General features: G+C 47.3%; 2 protein-coding genes and 1 long non-coding RNA gene across 4 annotated transcripts; 1 reads left to right on the forward strand and 2 right to left on the reverse strand.

Annotated features, from left to right (window-relative positions):
• LOC125387795 (uncharacterized) lies at positions 1-2,614 on the forward strand. Its single transcript, XR_015738025.1, has 2 exons — positions 1-662; positions 2,466-2,614. It is a non-coding gene; the product is annotated as an uncharacterized LOC125387795 (long non-coding RNA).
• LOC146894067 (uncharacterized) lies at positions 2,320-6,434 on the reverse strand. Its single transcript, XM_085690230.2, has 2 exons — positions 4,125-6,434; positions 2,320-3,326 (listed from the first exon to the last, which is right to left on the reverse strand). The coding sequence occupies exons 1-2, from the start codon at positions 4,294-4,296 to the stop codon at positions 3,196-3,198; spliced, it is 303 nt and encodes a 100-aa protein (XP_085546356.2). The 5' UTR covers positions 4,297-6,434; the 3' UTR covers positions 2,320-3,195.
• A 128-nt stretch (positions 6,435-6,562) lies between these two features.
• On the reverse strand, positions 6,563-22,011 carry Errfi1 (ERBB receptor feedback inhibitor 1). Of its 2 annotated transcripts, none has more exons than XM_087906843.1 (4): positions 21,711-22,011; positions 10,211-10,405; positions 10,025-10,101; positions 6,563-9,154 (listed from the first exon to the last, which is right to left on the reverse strand). In XM_087906843.1, the coding sequence occupies exons 2-4, from the start codon at positions 10,330-10,332 to the stop codon at positions 7,971-7,973; spliced, it is 1,383 nt and encodes a 460-aa protein (XP_087762969.1). In that variant the 5' UTR covers positions 10,333-10,405; positions 21,711-22,011; the 3' UTR covers positions 6,563-7,970. The 2 variants fall into 2 exon arrangements, with proteins under 2 accessions (XP_087762969.1, XP_048271563.1); XM_048415606.3 differs by lacking the exon at positions 21,711-22,011 and adding an exon at positions 20,188-20,425.
• Positions 22,012-22,061: the final 50 nt, after the last annotated feature.

Here is a 22,061-nt window from a genome sequence, read left to right on the forward strand (position 1 = left end):
CTGCTGGTTCCTGAAACTTCCTCGCTATAAAGTTTAAAACCAGGCAAAATGAATTCTCAGCATGGGAAGTACAGTCAGCTGGCTCCCTGGCCTGTCACATTCAGGCTGATCTGCCTCCCATCTCACCACAGGAACACCAGGTTTAGAGAGCTCAGCCATCACATCTGACTCTTCATGTGTGTTCCAGGGATTGAGCCCAGGTTCTCCGGTTACTGTGGCAAGTGCTTTTTACCTGCTGAGCCACCCCCACCCCGAACCCCTTTCCTATGTTTTAAATATTTCCTCTCTCTTCCTCTCTTTTCTCCTTGTCTCAGATTCTAGCCCCTGGGTTTTTTACATTACATCCTGTTCTTGTTTCATGGATAGACTGCTCTGTTTAATCTCTGAGGACTACTGTCTTAACATCTGTTTGCTTTATGAAATGTTTGCATGAGGGTTAGACTTCTGGCAGTTTCGGTGATTGAACTTGGGACCTCCTGTATGGTAGGCCAGTATCTCTGGTACTACTTCTGCTTTGAGCTTCTTCCTCTCCTCTTTTTTTCTTAGTTGTTGTTTTCTATTTGTTTTGTTTGTTTGTTTTGTGCTAAGGTCTCACTCTGTAGCCCACACCGTCCTTGGACTCAAGATGATCTTTTCTCAGCCCCCAAGTACTGGGATTACAGGTGTGTAGAACCATGTTCAGCTTTTGTGTTTTTTAAAATTATTTATTTATTTATTTATTTTGTATACAATATTCTGTTTGTGTGTGTGCCTGCAGGCCAGAAGAGGGCACCAGACCTCATTACAGATGGTTGTGAGCCACCATGTAGTTGCTGGGAATTGAACTCAGGACCTTTGGAAGAGCAGGCGATGCTCTTAACCTCTGAGCCATCTCTCCAGCCCCCCAGCTTTTGTGTTTTTCATGATATTAATTTTCCTTATGTGCTCAGTGACTTGAATTTTATACACATTTGTGTTCAAAAATGCCTCTTTTCCTGACTGTTGATCAGAGTTTTAATTTCACGTGTCTGTCAGTCAGGGAAGTAGAAGGGCTATGGAATGAGCGGGGCATGGGCTCAGGGGAGATGGCTGAGGGCATCACCCACCATCTAAAACAAATGTTGGGAGGGACAGGACCTGCTACTCGGGATGGGGGACATCCTTCCTGTGCTTTCTGTTCATTACCTGCAGCTCATTCTTGTGAGAACTCGGCTGCTGACACAGACAGCCCCTGCATTCACCTTTAGCCTGCCCCTCCCTTTGGGCTTCTTCCTCTCAAACCGTCTTTCACAGAGACTAAGACCCACGGACATAGACCATTCTGGTGCCCACAGACACCTGGGCTTCCATCATACCTTATTCTTGCTTTCGGATTTCCATGTTTAGCGGGAGAGCAGGACCCACGAGAGCCAATCTCCACCGCCCTGTATTGTCCCCTTCTGGCTAGGAACCCTGAAAGGCGGCTACCCTAAATCGCTCTGAAAACACAGGTAGTGCCTTGTTTCAGCTGGGACTCTTGTTTAGAAGGGGAAAATCGGACGTGAGGATTTTTAACCCCAGAAGGAACTGAAACTGTATCCTTGGGATTAGGCTGCTGAGCTTCAGTGAAAACCCTTCCCGCTAGACCCCAGGCTAGACCCAGTTAGGGAGAGAGGTGAGGCTATACGCGCTCCCTGGAAACACAGATAACGACGCAGGCAGCCCTGATCTTTCAGCACACACTGTGTGTGTGTACTGTACGCAGTTCCCGTGCGCACCTGAGGGTGTGGTGTTCATGTGTGATTCAGAAAGAATAAGACAAGTTTGCGGAGATGGAAATGAGCATGGGGGTGGGGATGAAGGAAGGATGGAATTACATGTGCGGGGTGGGCAGCACGGCCTCCCTTTGCCTGTAGCGGAGCAGTTCGCCGAAAGCTCTGTATATATAAAGATACTTTTTTTTTTCTTGTGGTTTCTTAAGACATCACATCTTTATACAATTTAAGGGAAAAAAGTCCCACAGTGTGGTGGCTCACATGCCTGTAATCCCAGCATTTGGGAGTCTAAAGTAGGGGGTTTGCCACTAAGTTCGAGGCCAGCATGGGTACACAGTAAATTTAGGTTAGCCTCAGAATAGCAACAAATATTACACAAATAGAAGTTTCCCATAAGCCGGGTGTGGTGGCACAGGTCTTTAATCCCAGCACTCAGAGGATCTCTGTGAGTTTGAGGCCAGCGTAGACTACATAGTGAATTCTAGGGCAGCCAGGGCTGTGTAGAGAGACCCTGTCTTAAACAACACCAAAAAAGTTTCCCACAACCCGATACTTCAGGCTTTAGAGAAAAACCCTTAAATGAGCATTTCAGTGGTATAAGCTAGTTTATTTAAAAAATAGTTTGTGTGGGTGTGGCTGTGGGTGTACACGTATGCATGAGCATATGTGTGTGCGTAACTGTACGTGCATGTGGAGGTCAAAGGGCGACTCTGAGGTGTCATTTTCTTCCAGGAAGCAGACTCAGGTCGCCGGGCTTCCCGAACATCCTGCCATCCCTACATCCGTCCTGAGACCTTTGTCAGTCTTGTTGCCAGACAATGCTCGGCAATCTATTGTTAAAATCTGGCGGATTCTTGCAAAAAAAAAAAAAAAAAAAAGAACAGTGAACAGTCTTATCAACAACTAAGTAGGGAAGGAAGGAAAGAAGTGACTTCAGAACCCAACCCCAAATAGATCTCTGGTTGCTGTCTCGGTTTCCTCACTGGTTCAACGACACCATCTTGGTGGCCTACAGCACAGCCTGTGTGATACACTGGCTGCTGACCCTGGCTCGGAGCTTTGTAGGCACTGGTGACAGTGACTTTTTGATCCCTTGTCCTGTATAGTTCTCTCGGAACCCAGGTCCCCACGAATAACATCACCCCTCCCCGCCACCCGCCACCCTGCCCCACTTCCCTTGGAAAGGCTGCCTCTTCAGTCCTGGAGCCACCGCACAGGATCTGGAGCGCCCAGTGCTTGGCAGGCAGCAAGTCCCTGACAGCTGAGAGCTGTTCACACTGGGACATCTGCAGGCAAGTCAAATGGGCCAGAGCTCAGCTACATGAGCCACCCCCGAGACAATGCCATATTGTGTGGAGGAAAACACACCAGCCTCAGTCTCCTGCTGGGCCAGGTCGGTTTCTGACTGTTCTTGGGGCACATGGGAAGGTCCGTGGGGAGATGACACAGTGTGACAGTGGCTTCAGAGACGGCCGGCCGTGATGAAATCGGAATGCGCATCTGAACCTCGCTGCTCCAGGGGATTCTGCACTGCCCTGCAGTGACAGCAGGCCTTTGGTCTCTTCCGGGCCTGGGCCCAGGCCACCTGGGCTCCTGCAAACAGCAGACGTGTAATTAGAGGTTCCTGTGCTGGGCTGAGGCAGCACGCGGGGCAAGTCTGGTCCTGCGCGGGCCACCGTGGGTGCTCGGGCTGCAGAGCCGGGCTCCATTACTCAGCGGCTGCAGAAGCTGTCAGCTGGCTGCTGCTCAGCCAAGAATCCTGATCAATGAGGGAGGAGAGACACTGTGTACAAGGACACTGGTTCATCCAAGAACATGAGGCCAGCCAGGAATTCAGAATAACAAAATACAGCTTCCTGTGTGCTGTGCCCGAGGCAGTGCCATGGCTGGGCCAGAGGAAGGCTTGGCGCAGGCCGGAATGACACGACTCATTCTGCCTTACACAAGAGGGGAGTGGACAAGTCATGCTGTCCCGGGGGAAGGCCCTGGCTAACCCTCACTATTGTGAAGGAATCCACGGGAGGCCTGGGATTAGATGTTTACTGACGTGGATGGCCAGTGACTGCCAAGGAATGAGGGAAGGTGCCGCAGGGGTCTGTGAAGAGAACGGCTGCACAATTCCTGAGCGCGGTTCCTAGGTGATGGTTTTTCCATTAGTGGGAGCAGGAGGGGGAGGCAGATATGCCGGTCCCCGGGGGTACTTGCTACAGGCATCTGTGCCTGGGGTTCCCGGTAGATGTCTGGGCTCACGGGTTGAGAGATGACAGCATGCAAGAGGCACGCTAAGCCACTAGCCTGACAGCAGCTCTTTCTAAGACAGGTGCCAACTGGTACTTGAGACACATTCCTTCCGGTCCCTTCCCAGCCCCCTACTCCTCACCAGAACCCCACCTGCTGCTTCGGGGCTGTGGCTTTGAGTCACAAAGTTGTTCTGATGTAAGCTCAGGTACAGAAAAACGTACACGTTTGCTGCTCCAAATTCCAAGCGGACAACGCGAGAGCCAAAGGGAGCCTGTTCAAACGTGTGGTGGCGGCAGACTCCTCGTGGCTCAGGTACAGGCATCTTGAAGTTTGATCCATGCAGGTGAAAAGTGAGCGAGCTCACACCCTCACAGTCAACGGCGCCAGGCACGCCTGAACGGTGTTTGTGTAGTTACAAGTAGAGGTGAGGCCAGCAGTGTCGACAAATGGGAACTCACCAAATTCGGCTCTCCTCCCCTTCACCCCTCCGAGCCCCCAAGCTGTTAAGACTAGGATGACTCACAGGGAACAAAGGGGCCAGAACATTCTGTCAAATGACCTACACTGCCAAGAAAACAAGTCCTCAAGTGCATTTTTAGTTTGAAGAAAACTTACAGAAATACCTCAAAGCTTGAGGGTTCAATCAAAAATGAACACTTTTGCCTTGGGGCTTTTTCTCTGTTTCAGGTGTGGCCCAAGGCCCTGACTGTGTGGAGGCTTCGTTAAGTCTCCCCTAGAGCTCAGACAACTCTGGAGACTGCATCAGCTCCACCTTCTCTGTGCAATGAGCCTTCTGTCTTTACACTGTAGCTTTTTACAAAACGCTGATCAGAATCCCCAAATCAGTATCTAGTTTTAAAAAAACAGGACCAAGAATTAGTTTGATTGTAACTAAACAACACATTATACAAGTATTATACAGATGTGAAGTTCCCAATTTTGATAATTATATTTAAGATATCCTACAGGGCTGTAGAGATGGCTCAGCATTAAGAACTGGCTGTTTTTCCAGAAGGCTAGGCTCAGGTCCCAGCACCCACACGGCAGCTCACAGCTGTCTGAACCACAATTCCATACTATCTTCTGGATAGTGGGTACTGCATGCATGTGGTACACAGACACACAACATACAGGCAAAACACCCATGCACATAAAATAAATTAAAGAAAAATCCAATTTGCTTAGTGTGTTGGTGGGGCATAGGTGGGCAAATGGGTGTTCCAAGCAGTGTGCTATATTTTGGCACACTGTGTCAAAAGTTTAAAATGTATATTCCCAGAAGTTCAAAGGAAAACACAAAACAAGGAAGGAAACTAAGTTGGAACTAAGGTTAAGGAAGTACCCACGGCTCCCGGTGCCAGGCAATGCTCAGCACAGTCAAGAACAGAGGAGGCCCCGGAGTCCCTGCCTGCAGAGCTATGGCCTGCTTTGGAAGGGTGGTGCGTGGACTGCTGCTAGTGTCTGGGGCCTGCCTGTCATGACCAGAACTCTCACAGCCTCGTTTCCATCCTGCGGTCACTCTGGTATCCATTCTGGGCCTTGGCGTGCCCGGTAGCTTTCAGTGTTCCTACTAATTTCACTTCTCTGAAATGCTCTCCACACAACGGCCACTGTCATCCTTCTTACAATAAATCACATCGTGTTCCTCTCCCACTTAGGCTTTTGAGCTGCACCCACTGCCCTTTTCCATTGCACAGCCCACTCCTGCCTGTGGCCTGCAGCTTCTGGAACATGCCCAGCTTCTTCCTGCTTCCTGGTCTCGGACTTGCCTGCCTCCAACAACATACCTTCCAAATCACTTACCTCCAACTCTTCACCTAAGTCCCAGAGGCAGGATGCCCCTCAGTCGCCTTGTTAACACATCTGAATCCAATTGTTGTGGATTCTGTAAGGGGAGGGAGGGAGAAGGCTCTCTTCTTCCCAGATCTAATGTGTGGCTGCTGCTACTGAGTGAGTTCCCAAGCCAGAATGACACCTGACACCCAGGGCCCACCATCCAGCTCTGACAGCGGCCTCCAGCAGTGGAGATTCCTTTAAAGGCTTCAAATAAGCAAGAGAAGCCAGAATAGTCCAGACTTAGCTCAGAGTGAGTCAGATCAAGCCCGTACACTGCATGCTGCTTCTCAGGAGCTGCAGTGCCCTGCACAGCACCCCGCCCTCCTCACAGCAGCACCACAATCAAGTTCCTTAGTTTGGTAAAAACAAACAGCTTGGTTTTACCGTGGACTCATGTGGCCCAGGCTGACCTCAAATGCCATATGTAACCAAAGATGACCTTGACCTCTGATCCTCCAGCCTCTGCTGGCCAGACAGTGGGCTTACAGGCATGTGAGTTTCACGCCCAGTTTATGTGATACTAGAGATAGAACCTAGGACTGGTGCATGCTAGGCAAGCACTCTAACTGAGCCAAGTCCCCAGCCCCCATGCATGTTTATAATACCCAAGTAAGTTGCTCAAATTGTCATTTAGGAATCTCCAATACGTTTCAACATGTATTAACTTCAGAGACTCTTCTGTCATGCTTTAAAAATAAGGTTATCAGCTGCCTGAGACGTACGAGTTTAGACAAGACACATTATTAACGGTGTCATAAATAAGTAATATAACTTTATTAAAATGAAAAGACAATATTCAAAATAATGCAACAAAATGAATAAATCCTTTGTCCAATACTGTACACACAGTGCAGAGATCAGTGCATTGTTCTGAAGCATGTTCAACCTTCATTTAGTTCATACTACATAGTAAGCTTTCAATAGCTCAAATAATGCCATTCAGCCGTCGACACTGAACAGCCTGGACAGCGCAGCAGTGCCGTGTCAGCAAGCACCTTCTCTTTGTGCTTATCCATAAGATAAACGCACCAGAGGATGTAAGAAAACTGAACAAAGCTACGTGTCTCGCTGAATCTCAGGGCAGTGAAGCAGCCAGCCGTGAGTTCAAAGCAGGAAGATGCTGAAGTGACCTCTGGCATTAAGACGTTCTGTGCTATTGGTCAGAAGTGTCTCACTTAAAAAGCAAACAATCCCCAGGAAATACTGAATAGGAACCAGCAACACAAGGCCAGCTTGTGTTGTACTTGTTTATTAAGCCTAAAAAACAAAAACAAAACAAAAACATACCATACATCCCCACAGAGTAACTCTCAATCACAGAGCTAATTGCTGCATTAATCTATAAAACTCGCACTCCCAACACTGACGGCCAGTACGACTCCATCGTACTTCCTTGAAAGCCTCTTGCTACAACAGGCCGTTTCAGTGGATGGGAAAAGCAGGAATACCATGGGAAAGTTATTCACCAACTCTATGTCATTTTCAAGATGTGAGACACACAGTGATAACATGGTCCAGAAACTGCTGTCCTTTTCCTCAACAAGACAAAATGCTAGAGTTACAAGTGTTTGGCCATAGAATGATTTTTTAACAAGATGGTACAGGCCCAGCAAAGAGCATGCCCTATCCTGTACGGAGAAGACTGCTGGGGGTGGGGGTGGGGGACAGGCACACGACCTATATAGCAGGCCCGAACGCCAGGAATCTTTAAACTTAACAAACACACAAATTTATAATTTGATCTAACAATACTGCTTTCTTCCATTTGCTCAATTTTCACACTATCAGGAGCTGCTCCTCCAGCTTGGTTTTAATTATTCTGAATATATATTACTCTACGATAGTGACTAATTGGTTATCCTGCAGCTATGGTCTATGGTTACACCGCACATTTATACACAGGCATATAATGTAGTCAAATGTAAAAGTTTGCCCATTCTTCCCTCCCCTCTAGCACATCTTTAAATTATAGACTTTTCCTCCTACGCTGATCAATCAGGGACTCCCAGCGTAACAGCACCTCACGAACACTTTAAGCCTTTCCCATTAAGATGGAGTTCGACTTCATTCTGCAACCTGACATTGTCCTATGAACCTCAAACTGGAAAGCTGGGAGCCATCCACTCCGCATAACTTCTGCTGAGCCACACAGGACCTCAGTTATGGAGAAACCACGTAGGATAAGTGTTTGCGCTTTCCATGACCGCCCATGTCTGTTTTCATCCTGGAGGCCAGCTTTTCTGTGGCAGAAGCCATACCACAGGCAGCAGGTAATGGCTGAATTTGAGTGCTTGGGTCTGTTTCTTCTGCTTCCCTAAAATACTTCTCATACTTGTCTAGGTACGGTGGTCTCTCAGGTAGTAGGTAATAATGTGTTGAGCTAACCTTCTTCCCATTTTCAATAATGGGTAGGATGCAGGGAACCTTGTTGGCATTTCCTTCGCTGCTCTGTCTTTGCAGGGCTTTGCTGCTGACATACTTGGGGTCAGGGGCAAAGCTCTGTGTGGGGGGCATGACCCCATTGAGGTAAGACGGAAGGCTTTTAGGACTTGGGGTACGGGAGTTACTCCGTGACAAAGGTTCTCTCGGGGGGACTTTGGGAGGCCTATCTTCATCACTATATGTGCTGGAGGTCACTTCCGCAGACCACCTTCTGTAGTCTGGCTTTGCCGGCCGAGGAGGTATAGGAACCCTGGGAGGGACCTCAGGCTTGTCTTCATCTGAGCTGGGGGAAGCTCTGTGTGTGTAGCTAGATATCCGGATGGCTGGCTTGTTAAATGACCCAGCTGGTCCCGAGTGAGACCTCCTTAATCTGCGATGGCTTTGAGGTGGAGGAGGGTTTGGATCTGGAACCACTCTATTCTGGTCAGATGCACAGCTGAGATCTGCTACAGAAACAGTTGGGGTGTCAAAATATGCATAGTTGATCTGTCCGCACCCACGGAAGCTTCGCCTACCAGGAACGTCATATTTGAAATCAGAAGGGGCACAGTCTTCTAAAAGGAAGTCTGTGTCTGAGCTGGTTAGAAATTCTACCTCACAGTCGGCCTCATCCAGAGACAGGTCTTCGGAGATGGGCAATGGGGGGAGCGGCCGAGAGCCCCGATCACATGGAGAGGCACAGGGGAAAGGGGAAGAGCAGTGTTTGATGGGTGTAAGCGGAGGTGTGGACGTGCAGACCCCATTCACCGAGAGTTTCTTAAGACCACACACAACTTGGTCCTCTTCACGCTGTCCTGAGCTGTCACTTGGGGGAATAATAAGAGGGGGCAAGCTGGACTTTGGAGACGGGCCATATTCTGCAAAGAAGCGGCCACTCGCCGGAGCAGACCGTGCAGCACAGCCTGAAATGAAGGCACAAGCAATGCTCGTCATGGGAAGTGCTACCCTTTGTCCTTCACCCCATCAGAGAGCCCAGGACTTGAGATCTAGTTCTCTGCCCAAGTCAGGGAAACATCTGACTGGTGTAACCCTGAGGACACCCATGCAACCACCACAGGTATAATTAGAGCCAGAGTAGGGGAACACACGTGATCTGGTTCAAAGAACAAATTATCTCTGCCATCTCCCTTGGACATGTGCTCGGCATACACCCACACGTCCCAGGCAAGTTTTGTGACGTGTGCAAAATTCACAGAAGATGAACAGCGTATAATTTACATGAGCACCATGCTACACCAGGCCTGCCACTTAAGACATGCGACAGTACAAGGCATGCCGGGCATGAGTGAGATAAGGCGAGGTGAGGTCCTTCCTGCCAGCATATCTTAATTGAATGGCCTCACTTTCAATGCATTCGCCTGCTAAGAAGCTCTCGACAAAAACCTAAGGAACATAATGTTCACGTGAAAATAACCGCCCAGTTCTCCAAGTCCGGTTACCATGGATACTGCTTGCACCCGCTGCTTTCAAATGTGCATTAGTGCAGGAATAAACAGGACATATCACCCAAGGTAGTACAAGTGAAGTCTGCATCATACCCGAGAGCATTGCAATTCTTGACTTAGAAAACCCACATTTCTGCAGTTCTCTAACTAGAGAGTGACATCTAAGAAAAAAGTCTCTTCAGAAGCTGCGGCCACTAGGTGTCAGGCTTGTTGGAAATGGGAACTGCCTACGGTTCCCCCTCTAAAACCCACGGCAAAGCTAAGGAGCCTGCCCGCCCCTCCCCTTCGTGTGCTGCTACTCGACGGCAGACTGTCTGTCATACATACCGAGAGTTGTTAGGTGCTCTTGAGCAGGGGACTTCAGACTGTAGGCCATGGTGATTGGATCAATATTTAGAAAGTTACTGAAAGCAAAGGAAAACATCACGGTCATGAGCAAATACAATCCCATCCTCTGTGGCGGTAGTGTCAGGAAGGCACACAACACGGGCAGTCAGGCCACTCTTGACTTACTTTTCAAACTCACTGCGACCGCCCCAGCAGGTCTTCAGAGTCCCCAAGGCTTGGCCATTATGCAGAAATCCAGTTTTTAATGGGACTCGAATATCCTGAGCAGCAACTCCTGCTGTTGACATGGTGCCTCACTCTGGGATGTCTTCAAATCTGTGAAGCCCAGGGGTTTCTAAGTCAGCCAGTAGCTTTCATTCCCTGGGGAAATCAAGAAATAAGAGACCGTCAAAGTAATTCACAAATAGTATAGTCTATGCTGTGGCTTATGGAGCTAACATCAGAGATAGGAGGAGGTGGGAAAATTTGGTTACAGACTTTCTAGTTCTTCTCATGAGGATACTTAAAATGTAGACAGTAATGTAACTGTTTTGTAATTACTAACCTGACACTTGAAACATTTTTCACGAATGAGAAAGAATCCATTGCCAGAAAAGCCAGCCCCTGCTACAGAGCTTACCAGTGGCAGAACAAATCACCACCGCTTTCCAAAGCGCACAGCCCTCCCTCCAGCCCACTAACCCGACCTCCTAAGGCACAGCTGTACCTCGCAGGAAGCACAGTAGATCCCACCCAGACTTCCCAAGCTAAGAAAGGAATTTTAAGCCAGGCATGGTGGTGCATGGCTGTAATCCCAGTACTTGGGAGACTGAGGCAGGAGGATGGTAGGTTCAAGGCCAGCTTGGACTACATAGCAAGATCCTGCCTTACCCTCACCTACCCATAGGAAAAAAACCTAGTAATTTTAGAAAGTACTATGCTTCATATGCTGAGCTAGCAGTTATAGTCACTAGTGCTCACAATTGAGAGATTTTCCACCTACCTGCCCCATAGTCTAATATTTATTTGGACTCTGTTTTTCAGAGTTGGTTACAGAAGCCATATTCTCCAGTTATTACTTGCTCAGGAAAGAGTCATATATGAAGATCCTAATTTCTATTATCTTGTGAAAATCAAGTTCTGCGAGATCACCAGCTTCAGTGTCAGCTCTGGACAACGTCCTCCCTCCACAAGGGACATTCCTTGCATTCTCCCTTGTGAAATCCCAGTAATTCACATCCTGCTCCCCTGTAGGGCATGGATTACAAAGGCAAAAGATACTTCATAAACTGGCAGCTCCTCAACTTCAGAAGTCCCCTTACTGGACATCACAGGTCTGAAGGCCCAGGAGCTCATTCCAAGTTGACTTTTTATGACTCAGTACTTTGTGCCAACCCCTGTGGTCTTCACTGTGCACTTAGTGAGCTTGGCTTCTCCCCTTCACAGACAGCTGGACCTTCACTGTGGACTGCCCAGAACACAGGTCCCTTTGAGACCTCCAAACACTGTACACCATTCTGTCATTAAATATTTGCACACCTACCAAGTGTGGACACTGTCGGCCTGAGGATGAGACGAGCACAAATCTGCTGGCTGGAGGGGCTCCACAGAGTTCCTTTTATTGTTATTATTAAATTACTCAGCGCTAAGCATCCATTATTTACAAATCTCAGGTCTAATAAATTAGGACTTTAGAACAAGTGGCTTTGTGTCCCTACTACCTTAATCATAGCACCTGGCTCAATAAGAGAATGTTATCAACTGAATATAAACTATATGGAAGGCATAAGGTTTTTTTTTTTTGTTTTGTTTTTTTAAAGCTAATAATCTAAAAAAATCCTCCACAGATGTTTCAATGACGAGCCAGTGATTTTATGACAGGCTTACAATATTATTTCAAAGAGTCAAACTTTATTCTTTGAAAACTAGTCTCTCAAAGATACATGACACAAAGGTCATCTGTCACTTAAGAAGCCTCGTCAGTGGGTGGTTTCTGAGTCTTGGTTTTTAGATTACTGAAATGAAGCAGAGGTGTTACTGACCATAAAGTAATAATTTTAAAACATTCTTATTTTGAAGAGGGCTCGCCTCTCCCTGTCTGTCAAGCCCAGGAGACCACAGGGAAAGAATCTGCGATGATATGAAAATGAAAGGCGAGAAGGGAGAAGAACGTGGTGTTAAGTAGTTTGGGAGCGCACGTCTGAAGATTGCTCGTCCCGATTACAGGCCAATGCTGCGGGGGATCCTGCAGGCCCAGCCCCCACCTGTCGGCACGCCAACAAGTCCGACTAGTAATTACTGTGTCAGCCTCCTAATGCCATCCACAGCTTAGCTTTCAACAGAGTGATTGTGTAACGATCGCCTCTGCTCAAGTTGCTGTGGAACCCTAAACTTACATTTCAGTGCTCACTTAAATTATTTACATGTTCTAGAAAAAGTTATTTTTTATTCATTGTTTCCATCACCTACTCGTTAGCTTTCTTAAGGAAAAAAATTTTTTTTAGTATAAAAAGAATTGTGTTCACTAAGCCAGCTCACTTCTGACCACAATAGTGTCTTTGTGTATTCATAGAAGGTGACCTGCCTCTAAATTTCAATGGGGAATTGTGAATGGGCCATGTTATGAAACTATCCGAACTTCCTACTTGCTTGCATGGCAGAAGCAAGGAGAGCAATACAACTGCTGTGTTCTCGTCTGTGGAAATAACTTCAGGCTGTAAACCGAGAGCAGCACGCCACAGGTTTAAGGTGTAGATCACACAGTCTCTCTAGAGTTAAACTAAGGTTAGAAGATCAACTGAAAATCTTCTACCTCTCTTAAAAAACAAAAACCAAGTGACTTTTTTATATGACCCTCTGATCTCAGTTTTGATCAAAGAGTTTACCAAAGTCACCAAGAACAATTTAGAGATTGCCAAGGACTTGTTTAAAAGTGTTTTCAAGTCTGACCGAGAACTCTGACATTTATAAATATATAAGAAGATAGGAATATTTAAAATCATGTTTTTCTTTTCAGAAAAAAAAAAAAACAAAAACCAAGACTAATATTTAGGCTGTATATTCCTGGTGGGGGCAGAGAAATCGACCTGGTCAAATTTACACTAATAAATAAAGCAACACACATCACTCAAGTGAAACTTGACTAAAGCGGCAATGTTTTAAATTTTATTCAAGTTCTTATAACTAAAGTCAGCTCTACCTTTCCATCCATGAAGACAATAAGCAGAGATACACCTATGTATGAGTATCCACACCTGGAAGTACAAGATGACGCCCCGCTGCAAAACCCAAGAACAGCAAAGTGAAGGCTGCTCCAGGTAGCACAGCATAGACCAGGACTAAAGACCCGGGGCATGACGTAACTCACAGTCATGAAGTAGCGTCAGTACTGTCAGTGAGGCAAACGCAGTGGACTACCAACCCTTACTTCTCGGGAGCGCTTCTTACTCTTCAAATCATTTCATTCATTTCTAGGGCTTCAACTCCACAGAAAATCCCGAAATAGGTGAGTGCAACCTGGCTTCAGCTTTGCGTTTCTTACTGTCTGGTGATTATCCTTCCACTTGGATGGGGCTCTGGCATCTTACAGCTTCCAACCCCCAATTCCTTCTGTTTCTTAACTCACCACCCCCCTTTCTGGTTCTAGAAGGATCCCATTTCCCGAGGTGCCACTGTTAGCCTAAGTAAGGCCACTATACATTCACCTGCCAACCCCATACACAGTCCCTACACTTTCAAGTCTCCCTTCCCCTTACTGGTTCCAACTGGCCTCCAGTCTGAAAATACTTAAACCATACTACAACCAACAGAATCAGATCAATGTTCCTCAATTGTCACCCCAAAAAGAACCCATAGAAGCTCTAAAAGCTCCCTGCCCGGTACAAAAGCCCTCCACAGTGAGGCCTCACTTCACCCACCCATTTCAGCTCTGGCTTTTCTCCTACACTTTAAGGCTGGCTCTTCTCATGCTGTGCTCTCAACAAGCCAGAGCCAGGGCTCTCTGCTCCTGGCTATTCTGTGCTGTGCTCAGGCTTCCCTCTTACCCTCCAAATCCAGAACTGGTGCCTGACCCCCACCCCCATGTAGCTCTTGTACATTTAGTTTAGTAAGATATTAAGTGAACACTGAGAAAACAGCCACCTCATACTTTAAAACAACCACAAAAGATTTTCCTCAGGCTAAAGAAAGGAGTGAAGGGGAAAAGAAAAAAAAATTGTTAGGGGATCAACTCAGTATCACTAGAGCAGTGAGATGGGCGGTAACACTCTAACACACTTAGGGTACCCTAGATCCCCCAATCCAGAGCGGGCAGTGCGGAGGCTGAGCAAATGTCTGAAGCATCACTGGCTGCTGGCAGGGCTTTCTATATGGCTCCTTAGTGCACTTAAAGCAGAGAGGACAAACTGGACCCTTCCTTACATAGCACTCCGGGGGACTGTAATCCATTCACCTTGCTTTTGTTGCTACTTTGTTATTTTCTTTTAAAAACAAAAGTCATGCTACATCAACAGCACACTGTGCAGGGCTTTCTAAGGTGAACTCACATGGCTTCATCTTGAAAACACTCACTTTGGAACTGCTTTAACACACAAAGCCAGGCTACCTTAAGGCCGTAACCTAGATATGCTTACCTTGCCATGAGATCTCACTAATACATCTCAAGAGCTATCCCTGAGAGGAGGAGGGGCACATTTTTGTCTTACAACTCATCCAGCTCTGCCCAGTGCTTCCTTATTTAAGAGTGTGATGTAATTTCCTTCTCTCAGTCTGGTTCTAGAACCTGATTTATGTTTATCCAGAATGATAACTGGTCTTTTCAGCTGCATTTAACAATTACCTAAGTACTTCTATAACCAGAGAAGATATAACTATACGGCCAAGATTTATCGCAAGAAACTGATTAGAACTGGACACATGCTATGACTTTCACTCCTCCCCAAATATGCCACTGTCTATGCTAAACATATATATTTATATACATGTATATGTACATATACACACATACATACATACACACACATATATATTAGTCTGATTCCCTTTGAGAGAAAATGCAAATCAGTTTTACTGGATGTTTTATCAACTTTTATTAATAATCTGAGAAAACTGACTTGGCATCTCCCTGCATGCTCAGCACTGCTGCAGTCATGCGGGAGGACTGCGCCATACTTCTAGTCAATTGGTGGTACGGAGTGACCATGTGCCTTCCTGGTTGTGACCATGTGCCTTAAGTAGTTAAGATGGTGACTGCTGACCGCAGCAAAGGCACTTGCTTCACTGGATCAGGCAGTGGTGCCACCGCACTTATTTACTGAAGCACAAGGACAATTTGCACAGACGTTTCAAGAGCAAAGGCCTGAATTCAAAGTTTTTCAGATTTCATTTTAAAAGCTATGATTTGGGAATAGGGAAAGAAAGGAGGCAAGCTAAGAAAATTTCTTCGTGCCGGAGGTGGTGACGTGCCTTTATCCTAGCACTCTGGAGGCAGAGGCAGTGAGTTCAAGGTCAGCCTGGTCTACAAGAGTGAGTTCCAGGACAGGCTCCAAAACTACACAGAGAAACCCTGTCTCAAAAAACAAAACAACAACAAAACAAAACAAAAAATTTGTTATATATTTACTGTGAAAAGGCAGAAATGGCCTTTACATTAGATGCATGAATGACTTTTTAAATAAAAATCAAGTAAAATGTGACACTTTCAGCAAATATTAAAATGCTGTTCAAAAGGATGAAATTAAAATGAAGATTTGTGCATTTTCAACACCATTCCTCAGAGGCCTTAAATGCACCGCCCCCCCATTTCTGGCCCACTTGCAGGTGGTGAAAATGAAGGCTACAAGGAAAATAATTTATACCCATACTGTCAAAAATAATAACCAAAGGCTGGAACTTCTTCAATAATCCAGAAAACTCCTAGCTAAGCACTTTCGTTCAACCACCATAAACAACAAACAGCCCTGTAGCCCGGTTTATCTTTCAGGATTTTAGGGCAATACAGTTACAGGAGGGAACACAGGAGCACAACAATCAACAGCAGCATCCACAAACACAGGTGAGCACACACAGGACATAATATATTGTACCTGTGAAAGCTCTGTGGATTCTGTTGTAATCTTAATGACAATGAGCACAATAGTCTAATGATGGGAAGTGAGTCTTTAAAACTTCAAGTTTATTTAACAAGCATTTAAATAACCCAATGGGCCACTCCAGATTGTTAAAGCTAATACATAGGCGCTACTAATAACTAACATCCAGGACACTGTCAGGAAGCTTTTTCAGGATCACCAACCCTGTAAGGTAGGTGTGTGACCATCACTACTCTCAATTACACAGGAGAAGCCTCTGGAACTTGATCCCTCTCAGATCTGGTGAGCCACAGTAATGCCAAGGCTTCCTCCAGGAAGCCTGGCTTCAAAGTTCCCCAGTCTCTTCTACTCCCCAAGGCTCTTCAAACTGATGGGTTAAAATTACTTAAGATACACACTTGACTGCTATGGGGAAGGTGGAGACATTTCTGGAGGGATTCTATTTGGTAACATTATTTTCTTGAGTAACCCAAAGCCTGTGAATGTTCCCAATTCACTGCCTCAAATTTCCCTACTAAAAAGTCATCAATTATGTATTTGGCCTGGATATCTAAAATGGGCAGATGGCGGTATAAACTAACCTATGATCACTGAAGTAATTCTTTTGACAGTCTTTATCTTTACTGTTACAATGATGCCCCACAACGGGCTCTGTATACATAGGTATTTGATGTGGCATGGTTTACTTGTAAAAGGGCTACCACCTATATCCAAATAGGCTTCTTTTTAACACTCTCATAGCATGGATCCCAATGATGCCATTATGACTTGGCTCTATCATGAATTCAGTAACAGTAACCTGGAATTCAGTAACAGAATTATTTTATCTGTAAGGTACTCTACAAATTACAAAGCACTTTCTTATATATTATTTCACTTGGTCCCCACAACACCCCTCTAAGAGGAGGCAGGAATTATAAACTCCATTTTGCTAATGAGGAAATAAAGTGGGCTGAGACATCCTGCTCTGAGCAAAAAAGACTATCTGAGTTATCCTGTGTGTAAGCCAGCCAGTCTTGGCTATCCTGCGTGTGAGCTAGCCAGCATTTTCCACACTGCACTTTCACCACACTCCTCCTCTCTGTGGTATCATCACTTTAGGCATCCTGGCCTCTTCTAACGCTCTTGCTTGCCTAAATAAAGTGATACCAAACAAAGGAGGAATAGTTAAAACCTCTATGTTAGCTAGCTGCAAAGACAGGAACTGGTACTCAACTTTCTTCAGGCCAAATTCTTAGAGAGTGAACATTAATTCATTTCACAAATACAAGCTGGATGCGTCTTCTGGACTAGAGACCACAGTAGGTGAAGAAAAGTGGCCGCTGTCTGAGGAAACCCTCCATCCAGTGGGGAGGGGATAACAAACCATTTCAGATGGTGAGAACTCTCAAGGAAACCAACAGGACACAGCGACAGGGCAGGGAGGTGGGAAACTTATTTACACAGGTGGTCGGGGAGGCATCACTGGACAGGCGACTTTCTGAACCGATTTCTTAAAGGACAGAGAAGGGAGCCATGAAATGAGGTAGGAGAAGGACCTTCCATGTGGGGTAAGAATTTGTACTTAGTGAAGTTTCTTCTTAGCTATGTGTTGCTAGTAAGAGCTTTTTTGTTGCTGTTGTTCTTGTTTTTCTCTGTGTAACAGTCTAGCTGTCCTGGAACTTGCTCTGTAGACCAGGTTGACCTTGAACTCACAGAGATCCACCTGTCTCTGCCTCCTGAGTGCTGGGATTACAGGTGGGAGCCACCACCGCCTGGCGCTACTGAGCTTTTGAACAGTAACTTCTAGTCCTTGTTGTTCTATTTCAAATTGAAAAGACCTCTAATTCCAGATAGTAAAGATCTGTTCACTGACGCCTGAAACACTAGTCACTTTGCAATCCTCTGCCCCTGATTTGATATCATAAAATGAACTGAATTATCAATATGACTACAAATCTCACCTTTTGAAGTTTGAATACTACACTAACTTTTTCTCAACACCAATCCTGTTAAGTTAGTAATTTACATTTTGAATTATGACGTTCACCAGTTTTATCCACATTTATCAAGTTTAAACTGTGTGAATGTCAGCATACCACAATTGAATTGGGCTTATCTAGTGAATTATTATTCATTAGCTTTCATAAAGCATGGCCAACACCTGCAAAGGATGCTGTGTGCACCCTGATGATGAGGTACCAGATCATGTTTATGGAGGCTAAGAGTGGAGTTGCGTCTCTAGTGGAGGGAGCCAATGACATTCAAATTCCAGGAATTACCCTGGGCACCACCTTTTCCCTCCTCTGCTCACCTCTCTAAAGCAACTTGATGGTATGCTGACAATCAGGTCAGTTGCAAGCATGTTAGATTGCACCTGTAATTTAGGGAACTTGCTTTTACAAGCTACTATTAGTATGAGCAGAAAGGCAGTATTATCTAGTACAACTCCAGAGAAGCGGCAATAAAGAGTATCATTAGAAAAAAAAAAGAAACAAAAAATACCTAAAGACTACAACATAATTAAGTCACACAAGTGGCTCAAAAGTTTCTATTGTAAACCCAAAGTAGGAGATCCAACGCATTAAAAATCAGTAATTCTACTTCTCAAAAATATGAGTAATTCAGACATTTCATAAGAGCCATTAAAAAAGAACAACAAATTTTCTTTCCAAACTTTATCAGTGTCTGGGCCAATCCTGTTGAGCCTTAAAATGTGAGCCACGCTTTTCAGCATTTATTTATCGACATCAGCTATGTGCAAGGCTGCGTAAAATAAAAGCTCTCCAAAGGCAGAGATGCATCTAATCCATCTGCCAAGATACAGTTTTCACCACTTACTAGCAAACGTCCACCAGAACAGAGGACGTGGAGGCAATCAAAGGATCCAGTTCCTGTTTAAAAACCTTCATGTGTTTCCTTTCAACCTTCTAACATCCAGAAAGGGATGGACTGATAACAATCAGCCATAACTGGTAGGTTAGTAAGAATCCAGCTTACTATTTTTGTTTTTATAAAATTCGCCCTTTTGCTGATACAGGTATTTAGACCACCTTTGGTCTCTTGAGCAAAATCTTTCTTAAAGCTCCCTAACTACATACATGTTTTAAGAAAGGTTTTTAACAAAGGGCAGGCAGGCACAGAGAAGTCTGATGTTCCAGTCTCCAGAGATGCGGACCCACTAACCCGTAGAGACTGTAGGAACTTTAAAACTGTAGAGCCCTTCTTTTATTTCCCCACCCCCAGGAGGTTTAAAAAAAAAAAAAAGCAATTTCTACCTCACCTTTCTTCACCCCAGACAGTTGCCTGGAAACCAGTCCTGCCCTACCTGTGTTGCAGGTGTACCTCCCGTCACAGCTCTTTTAAAGCTACAGTCTCTATTCTTACTACACTGAAGTTTATGACTAACAGTCTATTCACATTTTTATCAGGTAGGAGACTGGTTTCTTTCAAGCAGTGATGAAATACTAATAAAGACTGAGGAAGCACCCATCCAGCACCACCAATCACGGTTAATTTGAACAAAGATACGATACATATATAAATACATGATACTGCCAAGGAGCCTTTGCGATCGAACAGTTCACTCTGCAGCTTTGTGTAATATTTAATTCATTTAAGGCAGAGAATCACGTTCCTGAAGAGGAAAAGGCCACGGAACAACTCGGATGAGTTTAAAAAAAAAAAAAACAAACAGGCAATGACCTTCCTTGCCGAGTCGGACTGCGACTCAAAACTGGTACCAACCGGGGACTAGCCAACTCCGAGCCCGCAACAGCTTCTCGCTGGAGCTTTCTGGGCCGGACTGACGAGGTGCGCGGGGTGAGAGGTAGTCCCGCCGCATCCCCCGGTCGCAGAAGACCCTGCAGCCGCCGCTCCGGAGCCCCGGGCTGGGGAGACGTGTCGTGTGCGAGCGGGGGCATGGCCCCGGCGGGAAGCCCAGAGTGCCCCGGCCCGCGGCTCCTCGCGCGCCCCGGCCCATTCCCTGGAGGCAGCGCGGCCGCCGGACCCGGTCCAGCCCGCCCACTCGTCCTCCCTCCGCGCCCCCGGCCCCGCCGGCTTCCTGGGCTCCCGGACCCCCGCCAGGCCCCTTACCCTCGGGGAGCGGGGCCCCGCGGCGCCCTCCCGCGCATGTCCGTTCGGGCTGGCTCAGCGCCGCGGGCTCAGGGGCCCGAGCATCGCGCAGGCGCCTCGCCGCTCTCTCGCCTTCTCTTTCTCTCCCCCTCTCTCTGTTCGCTCGTAGGCTTGCTACTGCTCGCCTCGCTCCCGGCGCCCGCTCACCACACTGCACGGCTAACTCGCCCTGACTCGCACTCGGCCGCCGCCGCAGCCGCCGCTGCGGCCGCCGCCCGTATATATAGGATGAGTCGACCGCGTAAGCTCGCCGCTCCCTGCCCCGCCTCCTCCGTTCAGCCAATCAGGACGGCCGGCTGCTTAAAGGGGCTATGCCGCGTCCGAAGCGTTTGTGTGGGGCCCGCCGGGCGTCGGCAGCAGCCTCTCTCCTGAGGGGATGTTTCTGGCGGGGCTGCCTCTGTGCGAACTGCCGAGCCCCGAGGACACTGAGTTTTCCTCAGAAGGCTTTGAGCATCTCTGTTTCCAGCCCCGGGGAAGGAAGTGGCGCTGAGGTGCCCCTGGGCCAAGGAAGTCCTGGAGGGGGGTAGAGAGGAAGGCAGGGGCTTGGGACGATGAGGGGCACCCTGAGGTGCAGTGAAGGACGGTGAGGGACAGGAGAGGACACTGGGGGGGACAGTGAGGGGCAGGAGAGGACTCTAGGGGACAGTGAGGGACATGAGAGGACACTGCTGGGGGGACAGTGAGGGACAGGAGAGGACTCCGGGGGACAGTGAGGGACAGAAGAGGACTCAGGGGGCAGGAGAGGACTCCAGGGGATAGTGAGGGACAGGAGAGGACATTGGGGGGACAGTGAGGGACAGGAGAGGACTCTAGGTGACTGGAGAGGACTCAGGGGACAGGAGAGGACTCTGGGGGACGGTGAGGGACAGGAGAGGACTCAGGGGACAGGAGAGGACTCTGGGGGACGGTGAGGGACAGGAGAGGACACGAGGTACAGTGAGAGAGAGAGAGTTGAGGGCCGGCAAGGAGAGTGGAGGGGGACAATGAGGAACAGCTAGTGACTGTGAAGGATGGCAGGGCACCACAGCCAAGGATGAAGGTGGAGGACGATGGAGAAAGTGGCCGAGAACTGAGGGGCAGCAGGGAGCAACATGAGACTGAAGGCAGGAAGGGACAGCGAGGGATGGCGGAGACAGCAAGGCCACCAGGATACAGCAGGAGATGCTGCAGGAACCTGAAGCCAGTGGGCAGGGAGTGCCCGGCTAAGGACAGGAAGGGATGGATGGAAGGGCAGCAAGGAGCAGGGTGAGCCACCTTAGGACATACAGGGCACAGTGACAACTAATATGGGTGATTAAAGGACAATGAGAAAGTGAGGGACAGTATAGGAAGGTGATGAACGACAGGGAGAGACTGCCAGGGGACTCTCCACGCTCAGTGGACAGGATCAGGGAGGCCTCACTCCCCTGCCCCTGGCCTGGGGGCAAAGCTAGGCTGCACTTGGGGCACCTCCCTCAAACCTGCCCCCATCCCTCCTGGTTTACCTGTCCGGCTCCTGCTGTTCTCCATGTCTCTCGGCCCCAGGGTGGCCACTGGTGCCCAAGGACAAAACGCCATCAAGTCTCCAGGGAGGAGAGTTCTTGGGGCTGAAATCCAGTGATGCAACTCAGGTTTATAGTTTAACCGTAAAATAAATAATACAACGATAAACCAAGAGTAGTTAAAGAAAAAAAGCAAACAGAACGAAGCCCTTCAGTTTGAACGAGTACAAATCTCCCTAATGGTGTTCCGCAGAGGAGAGGCCACAGACCTGTGGCTGACCTCCGTGGTCTGCACGGAGCCCTCTGGCACTTCAGCAAGAATGCTTGGTAGTTATATGCTTAGCACTGCCTAAT

Source organism: Myodes glareolus, chromosome 6 (genome assembly GCF_982192425.1).
Source record: "Myodes glareolus chromosome 6, mMyoGla1.1, whole genome shotgun sequence".
NCBI classification, from domain to species: Eukaryota; Metazoa; Chordata; class Mammalia; order Rodentia; family Cricetidae; genus Myodes; species Myodes glareolus.

Bases quoted from the DNA above. Each gene is read 5' to 3' on its own strand.
- LOC146894067 (XM_085690230.2), bottom strand. From the start codon at position 4,296: ATGCCTGTACCTGAGCCACGAGGAGTCTGCCGCCACCACACGTTTGAA. The intron at 3,327-4,124 runs GTGGGGTTCTGG...TGCTGTTTGCAG, and splicing joins CCACAGCCCCGAAGCAGCAG to GAGCCCAGGTGGCCTGGGCC.
- Errfi1 (XM_087906843.1), bottom strand. From the start codon at position 10,332: ATGTCAACAGCAGGAGTTGCTGCTCAGGATATTCGAGTCCCATTAAAA. The intron at 10,102-10,210 runs GTAAGTCAAGAG...CTTTGCTTTCAG, and splicing joins GGTCGCAGTGAGTTTGAAAA to TAACTTTCTAAATATTGATC. The intron at 9,155-10,024 runs GTATGTATGACA...CCTTCATTTCAG, and splicing joins AGAGCACCTAACAACTCTCG to GCTGTGCTGCACGGTCTGCT.